At 34.0% G+C, this 15429-nt stretch overlaps 2 protein-coding genes across 14 annotated transcripts in view; both read right to left on the bottom strand.

Moving 5' to 3' along the window:
* Positions 1–333: 333 nt before the first annotated feature.
* Positions 334–9011, bottom strand: LOC106172440 (cytoplasmic polyadenylation element-binding protein 1). Of its 2 annotated transcripts, none has more exons than XM_013553150.3 (13): positions 8827–9011; positions 7143–7305; positions 6849–6953; positions 6368–6584; positions 5884–6031; positions 5490–5769; positions 5046–5159; positions 4354–4458; positions 3703–3830; positions 2938–3136; positions 2685–2779; positions 2161–2376; positions 334–1749 (listed from the first exon to the last, which is right to left on the bottom strand). In XM_013553150.3, exons 1-12 carry the CDS (start codon positions 8842–8844, stop codon positions 2170–2172), a joined length of 1779 nt encoding a protein of 592 aa, XP_013408604.1. In that variant the 5' UTR covers positions 8845–9011; the 3' UTR covers positions 334–1749; positions 2161–2169. The 2 variants fall into 2 exon arrangements, with proteins under 2 accessions (XP_013408604.1, XP_013408606.1); XM_013553152.3 differs by having other exon boundaries at positions 4396–4458.
* A 2003-nt stretch (positions 9012–11014) lies between these two features.
* LOC106172442 (CUGBP Elav-like family member 3-A) overlaps positions 11015–15429 on the bottom strand; it is an 82576-nt gene continuing 78161 nt past the window's right edge. For all 12 annotated transcript variants that reach the window (XR_015332778.1, XM_087003943.1, XM_087003945.1 and 9 more), the window contains one exon: positions 11015–14780. The gene's annotated coding sequence lies outside the window, so the exon portion shown is untranslated. The remainder of the gene's footprint in view (positions 14781–15429) is intronic.

Genomic DNA, 15429 nt, shown 5'->3' with positions numbered 1-15429 from the left:
TGCATTTTGAGTGTCATTTTGGAGAAGTGAATTCTGAGTGGGCCTCAAGCAAATTTTGGAAAGGTGAGAAAACTTTTCAAATTGCATAAGATAGTAAATGCAAACCCCTGAGTGATTGATAAAATTGTAGCATGCCTGTATCTGTCATATAACCAAGACTAATGCTGCAAATTTATATATTGAATGGAAGATAGTTTGCCTTCGGAAATTTTTTTTTTTCCAAAAACGATTATGGCAGTTTGAAATAAGTTAATTCAACTGTTATTCACAAAAATCTATTCAGTAATTGATTAGTTTGAATTAAGTGAATGTATAAAATCAAACAAAAATATGTTTGCTTCAAAAAACTTTTATTGGCCAAAATAGAAATGTGAAAATAACGCTGAAAGAAAGAAAGGATGAATAAAGTTTAACAAAAATAATACAATTTTATATTAGTAAGTTCATTGTTGAATATTTTTTTGTTTTTTTTCATTAATAATTGAGTGCAGAAAAATAGCTCCTCACAAACTGTAAGGTTCAAGTTCATTTACCGAGGGACATTGCAAGGTTAGTTTATCCGTCATGATCCATCCGATTAGGTAAGCAACCATTTATTATACTACCGACCATATCACCATCAATTGCCATCTTAAACTGATGTTCCACTAAATGTTAATCATTATCTAAAATTCCTGATCAAATATAAAAACAATTTCTTGATCACATCTCTTTTCTGTAAGAACATCATTCTACAATATTCACTTTTCTTTTTAAAATAATAATAACCAGACTTATTTAACTTGTGCATCATATATACTCATCAACTAAATTGCCCCTGGAGAGAAAGAACAAGTGTAAAATCCTATGCACAAGTAAACTAGAGTTTCCACTTACTAGCTTCAATAATTTAAATAATCAATAGAATTTTGACATTATATAAAAAGACAGACTGATTGAAAAGAAATAGAACTTTCAGAACTGCATTGTTGAATGAAGAATAGGATAAAAGAGAACAAGTATATTAAGACCTTGAAGAAATGGTAAAATTTGAGAATTCAACATATTAAGATAAAACATGGGGCTTCTCTCAATTCAACAATTTGCTGTAAAATGCACTTCCAAAATAGTAAAATCTTTTTACTTGGTTAAATCCATCATCAATTATCCACCATTCCAACTACTGATCAATTTAAATCAATCAAAAGAATAAACCAATCATTATTCTAATTATAAACTTGATTAATATTTATAGTGCAAGTTAATAATGATAAAAAGTTACAAATTCCTAAAACCAAACTAACATTAAGTATATCCAATAATAATCTACCTTCTAGTAACTTTCACAACAGAACCGAAATGAAACAACTCCAAATGGAGTCTTATGCTCAACTCAGTGCGTGTTATAGATATAATACTCTGTGACTGTGTGTAAATGGTATATAAATTTTAAATAAAACTGTAAAAATCAACAAAACATATTTAGTAGCCACACAAATGTGGTCCAAAGTTTGGTGAAGTGTAGCCTCCCTCAACAATAAAAATCATGAAAAAGAAAATGAGGATTTTCCACTCGTTGGAGTAAGAACCATAATATCTTTACATCAAATACTTGTTTCTTCAAGTTCTCCATTTCTCAAGGTATAAGAGGTTCTTGTGTCCTCATCCTCCAGTATTGGTGTCCACTTGTTGCACATTTCCCAACTGAACAAAGACAGGGAAACAACTCTTCCAATTTGACATCTTAGGAGTGGTTTTATAACTGCTCTCCTGAAAACCCCCAAAATTATATACATTTCATAATGTTAAAATTACAGCTAGACGAGTCCAAACCTATTCCCATCACTTTTTACAAAGATCCCATGGACAGGTTCAAATAAATTTTCTGCTCTTTATACTCTTACCTTGTGCAGGAATTAGACAAACTATTCATAAGTATTTCAAATCCAGAAATGATTTTGGGTTGCAAGAAAAAAGCCGAAAGAAAGGGCTGAGTGACTGTACAACAAAGGCATCTGCGGTCCATTATGGTGGAAAATGGACAACTGATTTCTGATTAAAATAAATAATTTAAAAAACAGATGACTATATGTCAGCAAAGTCCACCTCAAGTTTATTCTAAATGAATGAAATATGACTAAGATGTACATAAACACACATTTTGATGACAATTCATCATACCTGGTACGTTCATGTGCAAGTCCCAGCAGCCACAGATGTGCCCTTGCTGTTTCTCATCAGAGGTTTGTGGTTCTTCAATGTGTCCAGGGAATGCTGCCATTGCCAACAGGAACGGCAGTAGTAGCGGAAACACTGCAGGTCACGACAGAAGTATGGCCCCTGCTGAATGTTACACGTGCTGCACATAGAATCTTCTAAGTAAGGATCAATCTGAACCTGAGGAAACAAAGTATTTCTGATCATAGATAAAATCACTATTTTCAAATACTGTGTTCAAAACAAAAGTACAAATTCATATTTTGTTAGCCTGAGGTTGTAAGAATGATTTTCAGTGTGCTTGGATGTTCCCTATCTTCTCTACTGCAATGTCTCACAAGTTTACCATATTTCAAGAGGCAGAAATACACGTGCTTGCATGTTTGAATACTTGTGATAAAATTCAGGTGTATTTTATTTATATAAAATCTAAAGTCTTCACTAAAAGAAGATTTTAATTTTACTGTCACATTAATGAACAAGCTTACCTTTTTTGTAAACTTAGGGGTCTTGATTTCTACAAAAGCTGCCTGCACAGCCTTCATGTAACTTTTGTGGACACTGAAGGTTACTCGACCAGACCCTAACAATAATCAAATTCAACTGAATTAAACCCTTCAAAAATTGGTTAAAATCATGTCATGGGGGGAACCAATGCAAAATACCAAAGCCTTACTAATATATAAGGACAGAGAATGCAATATACAGAGAAGATAACAGTTAGTTACTGTCAGAACTTACCAATGGGATACTTGTATTTGTCTGTGTCTATCCCAGCATACACCACATTTCCAAACAGGTCATTCATAATTGCCGCCAGTGCCTCTGCATTCAACATCCCATGGAGAGCTCCAACAAACACTGTTTTATTTGGGTCCAGGCGCTGGGAGGGTTGGCGTACATAGTTGCTGTCACTGAGAACCCAGGGAATAACCTGCACCTATACGTAAATCCAATTAGTGATAGACATTATGTTCCTTTACTTTACAAAATTTCATCAAATAATTGTAAATCGAGATCATTAATTTGTGAAATCAGAACTTTGTGAGCTGTACCTTATCAACTGAACCGAATTATGTTTTGAAAAGGCTCCCATTGAGTATCTTTGTTACCCATGAAATTTTTTAAGTTCCAAGATACATAAATGTTTTTATTGTTTAGCACAATGCCTGAGGCAACCCATTTCATGAAATGGTCATAATACTCTGTGATTAACGGTTTTGAACTCGCATCCAATAAGATATGAATTAAGTTTTATTTACTTTGATTTGTGAATTGATGATTTTATTTCCAGTGAACAGCTAGATCACCCTCCCCCCATGGGACCCTCTGATTTTTCAATGTTCAGTCCAATCTTATAGTATATAACACACATTTTATATTTGATTTTCAATGAAAAACTACAGAACATGGTAAGGATTTTTTTTACAAGAAAATGGAAGGAAGTGTAAACAATTAATGTATGCCAGAAAATGACTGACATCAACCTAAGAACATAATCCCTACCTCTTTACTTCTCATTCTGCGGCTCGAGATCTTGAAGTAGTACTCGCCTCCATTGGAATAATCATGAGTGCAGGACTGCAAAAGAGCCTTGACTGCCTTCTCATTCTCAAACAAGATATACACATATCCTGGGAACACAACACAGGGAATGTTCTGTTATGTGCATGTTAAATCTATACAAAAAATAATTTTGGTGGTATCATTTATGGTGAAAGACAACAAAACAAGATTGTAAGAAACAGAGCAACCAACAAACATAATTTCAAGACTGCTTTAATTGCTTAGTGATTTTTTCAAATACTATGACAAAACTGCAGATGGATCCATTCTAATATAGATTATGTGCAGAAAATCTTGGAAGTAAAAAAGGTGACAAAACAGCCAAACTGTAATAAAGAAGCTTTCATTTCCCCTTGAAGTAAAGTTGTACGGTTATGTAAGACAGCATTGCCAAGATGTTCAGTGTGATATAAGGGATTTTTCTAGAAATTTACAAATTTTCCTGAAACCAGACTTATTAAGTGGAGACAGTCCTGACTGCTTAGAAGACTTGCTTTAATACAAGGGGAAAATGAAACATCTTTACCAAACTTAAGGCAGCAGAGTTTGTTTTAAGCAATTAACACAGCAACGCAAGGAAAATGAAAGCACCTTTAAGCCATGTCCCTCTGCCAGAGGAGCGTGGATGCTTACCATCCTTCCCTGGCCACTCTATGCGTATAGGACCGAATGGTTTGAAGGCTGACTGGAGACCAGCTACAAGGATGGGATGAGTAATTTTAAACTCTTAGTGTCGCAATATGTACAGACCACTAATTTACAAAGGCAATACTTTTACACATGTTCAGATTCCAATTTCAAAGGATTATGTTAATATTAACATGATCAACAGTTTCATATCTTATTCCTAATATTTCCTGTAAACCACTGCTTAATTTTTCAACTATATTTTTGTTTATTCAGTGCAGATATTTTAATTCCAAGCACGTAAGAAAAAAAAAAAAAAAAGAAACACTATACATAAAAGAAGCCTTTGCAGAAGTTGTCATCAAAGTGCCATGAAATAACTCTGGTGAGACTCTTGCTAAGGCAATTAAAGTGAGCAGATTAAAATGCCTCCTCTTGTTTCCAACACACTTATATTATCACCAGCATTTCCACATTGTACTCAACACAAGAGGCATGGTAATTTATTAATAGGATTGCATTCAGCAAGAGTCCCCACAGAGTTGGATAGATTTATGTAGAATGAGTTTCACTGAGAATGAGCCTGAAGACATTCTCTCTTAAATAAAATGAGATTTATATTTGAGGTAACATCAAAAATAACAACATTTTCTCACTTTCAGTGATGTCCCAAGGAACCCCTCCTAGGAAAACCTTGCACGAGTAGCTTGGGTTTTTGTACACCTTTGGGGGTAACTGACCGCTCCATGTACAGGTGGCTTCATAGAGAGCTAGAAATGGGAATTTTAAGTTCAAAATGCTCATCTTCAAATATCTTTTCAATGAGGAAAAACAACATGGCAGTTTTTTTCCAAAAAGAGCTACTGCTGATCCATTGCTTTATATTATCTTACCAAACCTTTGCTATGCATTTGGACTATAGGCACATTTTTAAAAAATTGTAACACTTTATAATTAGTTGACACATCTTAATCTATAACTGTATTATCATAACATTGTAGAATAGCCCTAATTTCAAGGATTTTAAGTTTTTGAAATCTATTCATTTAAAAAATGATTTGCATAAATTAATATTCATATTGATTAGATCTTATTCTTACAAGCAGCATTCCTGTATAACCTTGCTGCCTTCTCAATAGAATAAGGATCTGAACTGTTTGTGGAAAACAGGGAGTTCACAGACTGCCATCTTTTATCAGACAGCAGATCAGTAGACTGTGGTCCGGGGCTTTCCTCTCTAGAATTAGGAGGACATGGCGGCGAGCGCATGAAGTCTCCACCTTGGAGCAGGCGTGTGAGGTCCACTTGCTGAGGCTGCTGGGGAGGAGGGGAGGGCGACATGGGCCCTGCAGCTGGGGGGCCACCAATGTGGAGGGAATTCTGAAATCATGAATCTGAAATCTTTGAGGAATCAAGAAAAGAGAGACCAAAAGTATATTATAATGAAATCATTCTTTGTTTAAGGAACAGGATTATATCAATTTTGTACCATACCATGAGTTCAGTGAGAGGATCTGTTGCACTTCCATCACTGCCAAGTCCTGAAGTGTCAGAGTCACTAAATGGTGACGGGGAACGTGTCAGAGAGCAGCGAGATGTATTGCCATAATTCAACATCGGAGAATTCAGACCACTGTAATCACTGTAAAAAATATTGGCAATAAAATGCTTTTTAACCTTTAGAAATTGGCTACTTGAAATCAGGAGCGTTGACAACATTTTAGAAAAAAAAATCATCCTTCACTTTAAAATCAGATCCAACATCCCAAGTGCTATTATGATCTTTTTTGATCAGTTATGTAAAAGGTAGAAATCCACAGACTGGCTGAAAGTTCCTGTGCTTGCTAAACAACGACCCAACAGTTAAGCTTTTTGCAAAGTCTGTAAATTGTCACACTACTAATTCTTTCTTGAAATTGAATGACACCTAAAACTTTCCCCAAGAGGATGGCATTATTAAGAAGACTATTTAGCTGACCTAGACAAAGATGATCCCCTCCTCTCTGCAGTGATGGCCCTGAGCATTCTCTGTGGTGAGTTAGTCAGGCATTCCAGCGTTCTATTTGATATTGCCCCTGGCACGTGAACCCCATGGTCCTGGCTTTTGGAGTAGTCTAGCAGTCCGCCATAGCCACCATGATGGCGATTTAACATGGGAAGGTTCACATTGGAGACAGGTGGAAATGGGTGAAATCCTGGCAGGAAATGTGAAGTTAATTTTTATATTAGATGCAATGGAAGAATGCTGTTTAAAAATAAATTTGTGTGAAGTTTATAAAAATCTCAAAATGACTATCAAAATTTTTGTCAACTAGTGTGCATGCCATACTTTTTAAATGTCATTTTAGTGTGTATGATATATTTCTTAAATGTTACTTGCATAAGTTCAAAAGTTGCTACTACCCAAATAATGTCTGACAACAACCACAATGACAAAAAAAAAGTCACTCCCAAGTTACCTGAATATGAGAAGGTGTTTGGAGACTGTGGAGCAGGAAAACCATACCCTGAAAATAAGAGCTCTGCAGTGGACATGGCAGGCATGGCAGCCATATAGGATGGGTCTGGAAGAAAATGAAATGCACACACATTACAATTTTGCAAAAAAACAGACAGATTAAACTTAAGTAAAAATTATGTCAAATTTTCAAAAAGCAAAAAAAGTCAGGCTTTGAACACTCTAGACAAACAATTCATTAAATTTTCACCAGACACCAATGGAAAGTTCTCCTTGAAAACCAGGTTCAATTTACCTCTTATCTGTTCTTGCTGCTGTGGCAATGTCAGTCCCGCAAGACTGTTCAGATCGAGGGAGTTTCCTAGCAATGCATTTATACTCTTGAAAATCTCTGCATTGGCTGATAAATATTTTTCATCAGCTTGAGATACAGGGTTTGGATTATACTCCTGTTGATGCTGGAAAATGTTTAAAAATAGAGTAACTTCGGGTAAACTAGCAGCATTTGGAAATTCCCATGCTTACGTATCTCGCAAACCTTTCCTAATTCAGATCTTTTAAGATTAAAAAAAAAAAAACTCAAATATAAGTACCTGATATTGATATATATGTTTCCTCTAAATGCACAGGAAGACATGGTCATTCACTTAGAACTGATTTAAATTACAATTGAAATTAGAAATGGTATAAAACATCAAATCTAAGTGCAGGGATGGGTCAAGCTATATTTGTGTGCAGGAGAAAATTTCCTTTTTTGTGGAAAATTTGATTTGGTGGGGAAATCTAAAAAAGGATACCTTAAAACCCATTATAACTGCTAAAATCTGGAACAGAAAGTGACCAGGGAGAACTGACTCTGCTGGTTGTGAATGTGAGGTATGTTGGTACCATGGCACGATGGGAAATTAGGCTGGGGTCCTCAATTAATCTTTTATTTGGAAAATTAAAACCATTATTTGAAACCAAGGCAAGTGCTTGCAAAAGAAATATTCCTATAGATAAACCGTATGAAAATTAGCCTCTTTTTAAGCAATCCACAGTTGATATGGTGACAGATTACTTCACATTATTAAGCAGTCAGTCCTTTCAATATCTTTTGTAGAAGGCAATCAATGTCTTAAAAGATTTTCTGAGCTTGGGAAACAAGAAAAAAAAAGCAAATACCATGTAGATATGGGAATCAATATCTGAACTTTCAATTTTATCAAGAGAGTTCATTACACAGGGAATGAACCACAGCTGCTTGATGCAGCCGAAAATGAAGGGCAGCTCCTCAGGTTTTTATGGTTTTTGCTCCAAAAGGTACTATTACATGTATTGTACAACCATTTTAAAAACTTGTAATGGGGCACAGAAAAATTCATCGTTTTAACTGATTATATACTTATGATAGCGTTTTCTAGTGAACAGATATCCTTGATAGATCTTTGCTACACTAAGAGCATCATTATTTAAATTAGAAAAAAATGAAAATAATGATTTCAAAACTGTTTTAATACTAAAATAATAAGTGATAACATTTTAAAGGGATGTGTTGCTTAAAAATAAAATCAAAGCATTCCAATAGCTTATAAAACGAAGTTTTGTTAGACATAAAAATATTTTTGCAACAATTTCCATTCAGAAGTACGGAGTGTAAATTACCAAAATAACGATACTTTGTTGCAGAATCCTTTTTTGTGAATGAAACATGGTTCTTGTTTACGCCTCTGGCGGTTAACTCTACCTATTCAAATTCGACTCTCTGGGGTTTCTCAAAAGTATAATTTCCTTTCATGTACTGTGCTCAAACGCTGAATTCCAATTAAACAACAAACAGACGTGATAATTTCAGATTACCTGCCGTACTGCTAAACTTCGGACAACGTTTACGCAAGTAAGCCTCAGTCATTCTGTTCAACATGTCAAAAATGAACCAAATTACAAGTCACAAATCTAAAGAAATGAAAGTGAGGAAAAGAGTGAGCTTCACGTCTTACCGATAACGAATGTGCCATGCTTTCGTTATTCACTCTAGGGCGGCTAAAATTTGACCACCACTACCTGAGCCCTGCTACTTTCTTTGCAAGTCCTGTTGCGATCTGTCCTCTTATGGCTTTCGTGATCGAGGTGCAACTGATGCATAAAGAGTGAATCCCAGTTTATATACATTTCACCCAAACAAATGCAAATGAGTTCAAGATTTTCACTCACCCTTTCGAACCTTTACGGGCACTTGAAAACTGTTATCGAAGTTACCGATCACGTGACGGCCTTACCCCGTTGTGTGCGTTGTGATTTCCTTGTAGCCCGGGAAAATGATGTCATTTTACAGTAAGGCAGAGCCAGAGAGATGGTCTTTATCCTCTTTTTCTCAAGATGACACTTTCCCCAAAGAGACAAAAAATACACTTTGCCACCAACAGCTACTGCAGTTTTCTTTTGGGGTGTCAGGTTGGGGTGGTGGGACATTTGCCATGCACGTTGCCCAAGTACGGTTGGTGCATGTGTGTGTGTGTGTGTGTGTGTGTGGGGGGGGGGGGGGGGGGGGAGGGGGGGGGCGTTCTAGTGATATCTGTCAAATGGTCAAATGCAATGAAACTTTGTTCAAATTTACTTACAGAAGAAACACCAAAATATTATTGAAGATCATAACAAGAATTTGAGAGATAAAGTGACTTTTTAGTTTACCTACCGGTAGTTTTTTCAGTATGTATCCTACGCCGCATATTTGGCGAGCTAAACATTAAAGATGCATTTGTACTTTGAAGTTATATTTTGCCACAAAAACCAACCAAATGCCACCATACAATTTGCTCCTGTCAGAGCACAGTAGGATTATTGATTACATACATGTAAATGCACATTACTTTTATCTAAAAATCAAAATGGCCACCAAATCATGACAGAGAGTAAAAAAAGAGCTACTAAATCAGTCTAGTTTCGTGTAAATAGGCCAAAAAATACCTTTGTCTTTTCTCTTCATTGTTGATCCTGTGATCCTAAACTATTGTTATCATCTTCTTTTACATCCAACTAATTCTTTTTTGAGTGTGTACCAGTAAGTCCCCTTAGTAGTAAAGCTGGCACTCCCATGGGCCCCATAGTAGAACCATGCAATGTTACTTCGCATCATAAAAAAGGAATTCTATATTTTGGATTAGAAAACTCAAATAAGCTTAAGCTTGGGTTTTCTTGCCAGTTGATACTTCCAGGACAATTAGCAATTTCCATAAACCTAGATAAACTGATTGTTACAAAAAAAAAAAAAAAAAAAAAAAAAAAAGATAAACATTAATAGATTCAAATCACACTATATTCTTCATTTCTTTTTGGATTTCATAAATGAATGTTTATTAATACAGATGCATATTGCAATTTTTTCTTATATCTCAGCAAGCCATATTCATAAAAACAAAATGACCACCAAAGCTATGAAAAAAACAGGGAAAAAGCTGTTAAATTACATTTTTCTAGTGACAAAGACCTTTAATATATGAAATATTCGTATGTCTAAGTAAGGAATATAACTGAGGTCTACGCAGGAAACAAAATTAAACAATTTGTTTATCTAATTATTCTAAAAAGAAAAGAAATATGTCTGCAAATGCTGTGCTATGAAGTATGATTAAACCAATCAGTTTCATATATATATCAGTAGATGACAAAAAACCTTTAATCTTGGATCAAAAGATTATATTAAGACAATTAAGCACCTCATTATATTTTTGAAAAATGTGAATGAAATTATCTTTTTTACCCAATTTAATCCCAACATCTAACTTCTTATTGCAGTGATAAATTTTAGGTGAGACTAGGCTAGAAACATGTAAATCAAACTTTATTTTAGAAGCAAGTAGCTTTATATATAGTTTACAGGAAAGAACATTGCAAGGTTTGACTATTGGGCTTATGTGAGTTTCAACTAGACAATTATTTGCTTTGCATTTATTTAATGACTAGTAGAAGAGGTTTATACATGCATTATAGAGAATCCACATTCACTTCATATGCAACTTTATATTCTTGATATATATACTTTTTTCTTTTTTTTTTTTTTTTTTTTTTTGGGGGGGGGGGGAGGGGGGGTCACCATGACCTTGTATCCAGAAATGTATTTGCAAACCACTTACTTTCCAGTCTTAAATAAACTGAAGAAGAGTAGAATAAAAAAGACAAATAGTGATAGACTAGCTAAATGATTTTATTTTCATATGTTTTTTCAATATTATCTGTTGCCGAGCTACAAGCCTCAAAAAGGATAATTCTATTTGCTTTCCTTCCTACTATAGCTACTATAACTAGCCACTAGAGAGAGAAAGGTATGTCGGGTAACTGTTTCCATGGCAACTAAACTGTGCAGGTGCACATCTTGGACAGCAGCAGCAGAAATACCATTTAAACAAATACCAAGAAATAGAAGTGTTGTAATGAATTTGATAAGCTTTTAGAACAGAATATAAAAAAAAAGGAAAATTTTTAAAAAGTTGACAAATTTGTCCCTGTCAGGCGTGATCATTCTTTCCTTCACTCTATTCATTTCTGCCACTTAACACATCTTTTATGTTCTTTTTGAAACTTTTTTTGCTGGGCACCAAAAAGAAAAAAAACAATTTTGGCATTTTCCTCTCAAAAAGATCAGAGCATATATCTTAACTGCAATAATTATATAACATCACAAAAATGCAATATTGAACAACACTTTCCAAGGTGTGCGTTTCAGTTGAATATGAGTACTATTTTACATGTACATTATAGTGGATACAGACTTTACAGAACAACTATAGTAATTTTATACCAACCACCTTTGTAAAGATAAAACAATGTGTTAACTGCCCATTGACCACTTTCCACATAATATCTAACAGAAAGGGTTTGTAAAAATATGATATATAAAAATAGATCTTTCATATCAAAAAAACTTTCTGTACAAAATGCCCAGTTTGTAGGATTGTTCATAAAATGTAGCCCACAATGATTTATTTTTGTACTGGCACATACTGTTACACCAACTGGCACACTGTACACTGAGAAAACTACTAGACACTCAGAACCAATCAGGAAACAGTTAATTTGGCAATATGCAAATCAGCTACTAGACACTCAGAACCAATCAGGAAACAGTTACCCTGGCAATATGCAAATCAGCTGAGCAAGAGCTGGCTGGTGCTACATATAAATTAAGCTAGCAAAAGAGAGCACTACAAGCAAGGGCCTTCTGCCCTGATTTAACTTTTATCTAAAGCAATGATAATATAAGGATTAAATATCATATAATACTTTATTTTTAACAAATTTGGAATTTTCAATTTTACTTGTCCCATTATATAACAAGTGCTTTAAACCCACAAAAAGATGTGATAATAACAAATCTCCATTTCACAACCAATCCATAACATTTTGTTAAAATATTCTTTAAAATGTTTATACCTCATATGGCTGGCAAATATTTTGGCCAAACCAGTATTGCACAACTCTTGAATATGTCATAACTGTAGTGACGTCAACAAACTGAGATTCTCCCTCCAACTATGTGTGTAAAAAGTAGAAATTTTAAATTCCTAAATTGAATATTAATATAATAATGAAGCACTCCCAACTACAACATTATATAACAGTTCTTGAATAACCTTGTCACATAAATGACTCACTAACCATGCACTGACTGAAACCATTTAATAATAGCAGTGACTGCCAGGCAGTCTTCACAACATGAAAAGGCTTCAGTCCAAAATAAACTTGAAAATTCCAAATCATCAATTTTCTCATCATTTCTATGTATATGGTACAATATATGTTTATATACTTTAGACTTCTCTAATGTTTTTTTTTATCTAATTCTACTAAGTTGTTTGAATAAATATGTATGTATATATGATATCTATAGTAATTATATATAATATTTAAATAAAAGTAAGAGAACCCAAGAGTCTTCCATGATAAAGAAATAGCTTTGCTACATAAGTAACAGTCAATAGATTAGTCAAGAGAGGGACCCCATGGTCAGGGAGACAGAAGAGTAAGACTCAAATATGGTAAAACTAGCCTGCCTTTGACTGTCCATGTCAATGGGTATTATAACTGTGCAAAAAAGCAAAAATTCTTCTCCTTCCACAGGTTATTAAATGCAAACATTGTGATATTATGGCTTCATAGTCATAGAGTCCAGTTGGTTTTAATGATAGGGTCTTTAGGGAAACATGTTTAGCTGATACAGCAGGGCCATAGCAATAGTCCTAAGGTTCAATAGTCCAAAAGTTTATTGGTCTGAATGTTCACTAGAGAACCTTTGGACCATTGAACCCTTGGTTTAAAAACCTATGAAAATGTTACCATTTGCTGGACCAATGAACCTTCAGACTATTGAGATGCCCGCGATACAGCAATGTACCACATCTAGGTGACATTACAACTTATAAATGCAGTCATAAAAATCAAGTTATTTAAAAATGGAAAATGATGTAGTCTAATGGACAACACAAAGTAGTACAGTTTTCCCATATTTAGGCTGATTATCTTTGGGTGTTTAATAGGCACTAATATAAAAACAATTGCACATAGCCCAGTAATGTGAGCACTAGTCTGCCACAGTCTTACCCTTGTCTTGTGTAGAACAGCATTGCTTATCCTCTCTTCTAATATCAATGCAATGTTGTTGTTCATAAATAAGTTAAATAGAACAATAATAAATTATAACAATATGACAATAGAGGTGCACTACAGGTGCTGTTCATTCACTGTAAGTACGTCTTTAGGGACTTTCTCAATCCATATCAAATGCTTATTGGCCATAACAGAGACATCAATTTGCTGCTCATATCATCTAAATAAAAAGTAAAAGTAAATACTGAATAGTGACGGAATGTGATAAACACTTTGCAATACAACATATAAAGAAAAAATGAAACCTTTGTATTTGATTTCAACAAAAACTTCATGTGTATTTGATTCCAACAAAAATGCTCTGGCAATTCAACCTCGTATCTGACGACTGAGGTGACTGAGAAAATGACATTGACTTTGACCTTGCTGCTTCAAATATCATCTTTGACATTTCCACTTTGTTACAGGGACTATATGGAACTGACAGCAGCTAACACTGAACAACGGGAATGTTTATATGATCAAGAGATTCAGATTTGTGTCCAAGACACTAAGAGATATTTTAAGGAATGGAAAAACTTTGAAAATCATGTCTCTTTTCAGCTAGAAGTTGAATTGCCTGAGTTATATATAAGTATAAGTGCAAATAAATAATGTAAAATAAATGGACAGCAAAGGCTGTAACTTGAATAAAATGTTTCGTATTCAATATGTATATTCATATAATTATATATATAACCTTAGCACAAATGATTTAAAAATAATCATAACAACCAATCAATCAAAGAATAAATTATTCAATTTGTAAAATGATAAATAACTTTTAAAGTCTTTAAAACTCGAAAAAGTCTAAACATATTTTTCTCTACCACTCAGGTGATGTGATTATAATTACACCTGACTAGCTAACCTCATCATTTAGGAACTATTTACAATCCATCAATGGATAATGATGACTGTGTAACCAAATATCCTCACCTAAGTAAAACGCATGTATTTCAAACTGTGTTATCATCAGATGCCTTTAATATCTCTATAACAATGGTCCAGCCTGGCTTTTTTCCATATTCCAGATAGCAGAGAACAACTTACAGTCAAATTCTTCAGGTTTAAAGTGCTATTTACACAGGCTGCTTCTCACAAAACTCCAAGTGGTGAGACATTTTTGAATAAAGAGGAAAACTATATAAGAGTTTTTTGATTACTTTTTTGAGAAAATATCTGATTCAAAGGGTTGTCCTTCTGTACAGAGGTCTTGTAGTTTTTGAATGTTCTGTGAATTTCTAGTCCTTTCGTCACTGTCTGTTTGAACAACCAAGTCTTGGAAGTGGTAGGCAACCATTTGTGTAATCTGCAAATTAAAACAAAAGTGAATTTTTCAATAAAAAGACTTCATGGTTATAATACTGTGTGCATGGTAAATTAATATGAGACAAGTAAGAAGAAACACACCATTGCACACATACAAACAATGTTAAACAATAATGCAACCAAACATAGACACATCAAATTGTAAAGAAAGTGTAAAAGAAAATAGTGTCATCAATTTTATATCCAACTAAAGCCTGCAATATGTATTGCAACATTTTGAAACCCTTCTTTTAAATTTTGAATACTGCACACAATTCACTTTCAAACAAAGCAGTCCACTGATTTTTTTCTACTTTTAGTTATTCCAAATATTCATAACTATCTTCAAGTCCACTAAAGCCAACATTAAGCCAGGAGCAAGAACATTTTATCTGATACACAATCACCCAACAAAAGTTTGTGAATGAAACAAATAATCTTGAACAAAAAAAAAAAAAAAAAAAAAACCTTTTGAGACAATTTAATAATCTTTCAATAAAAGTTTCAAACCCCCAAATAAAATTTTGTTTAAGTTGGTGAAATTAGGACAATGCCAGTTATACTCAAAAGCTGACCAAGATGTAAGAATTCTGACAAACTAATCTTTCAGATTAAATCCTTGATATATGAATCAATGTATATATAATGAT

The sequence above is a fragment of the Lingula anatina genome, chromosome 2 (genome assembly GCF_051362555.1).
Source record: "Lingula anatina isolate TDL-2025a chromosome 2, LinAna3.0, whole genome shotgun sequence".
In the NCBI taxonomy this organism is placed as follows: domain Eukaryota; kingdom Metazoa; phylum Brachiopoda; class Lingulata; order Lingulida; family Lingulidae; genus Lingula; species Lingula anatina.
Note: the sequence above shows the minus strand (reverse complement) of the source record. Positions and strands in the feature narration are given on the sequence as shown.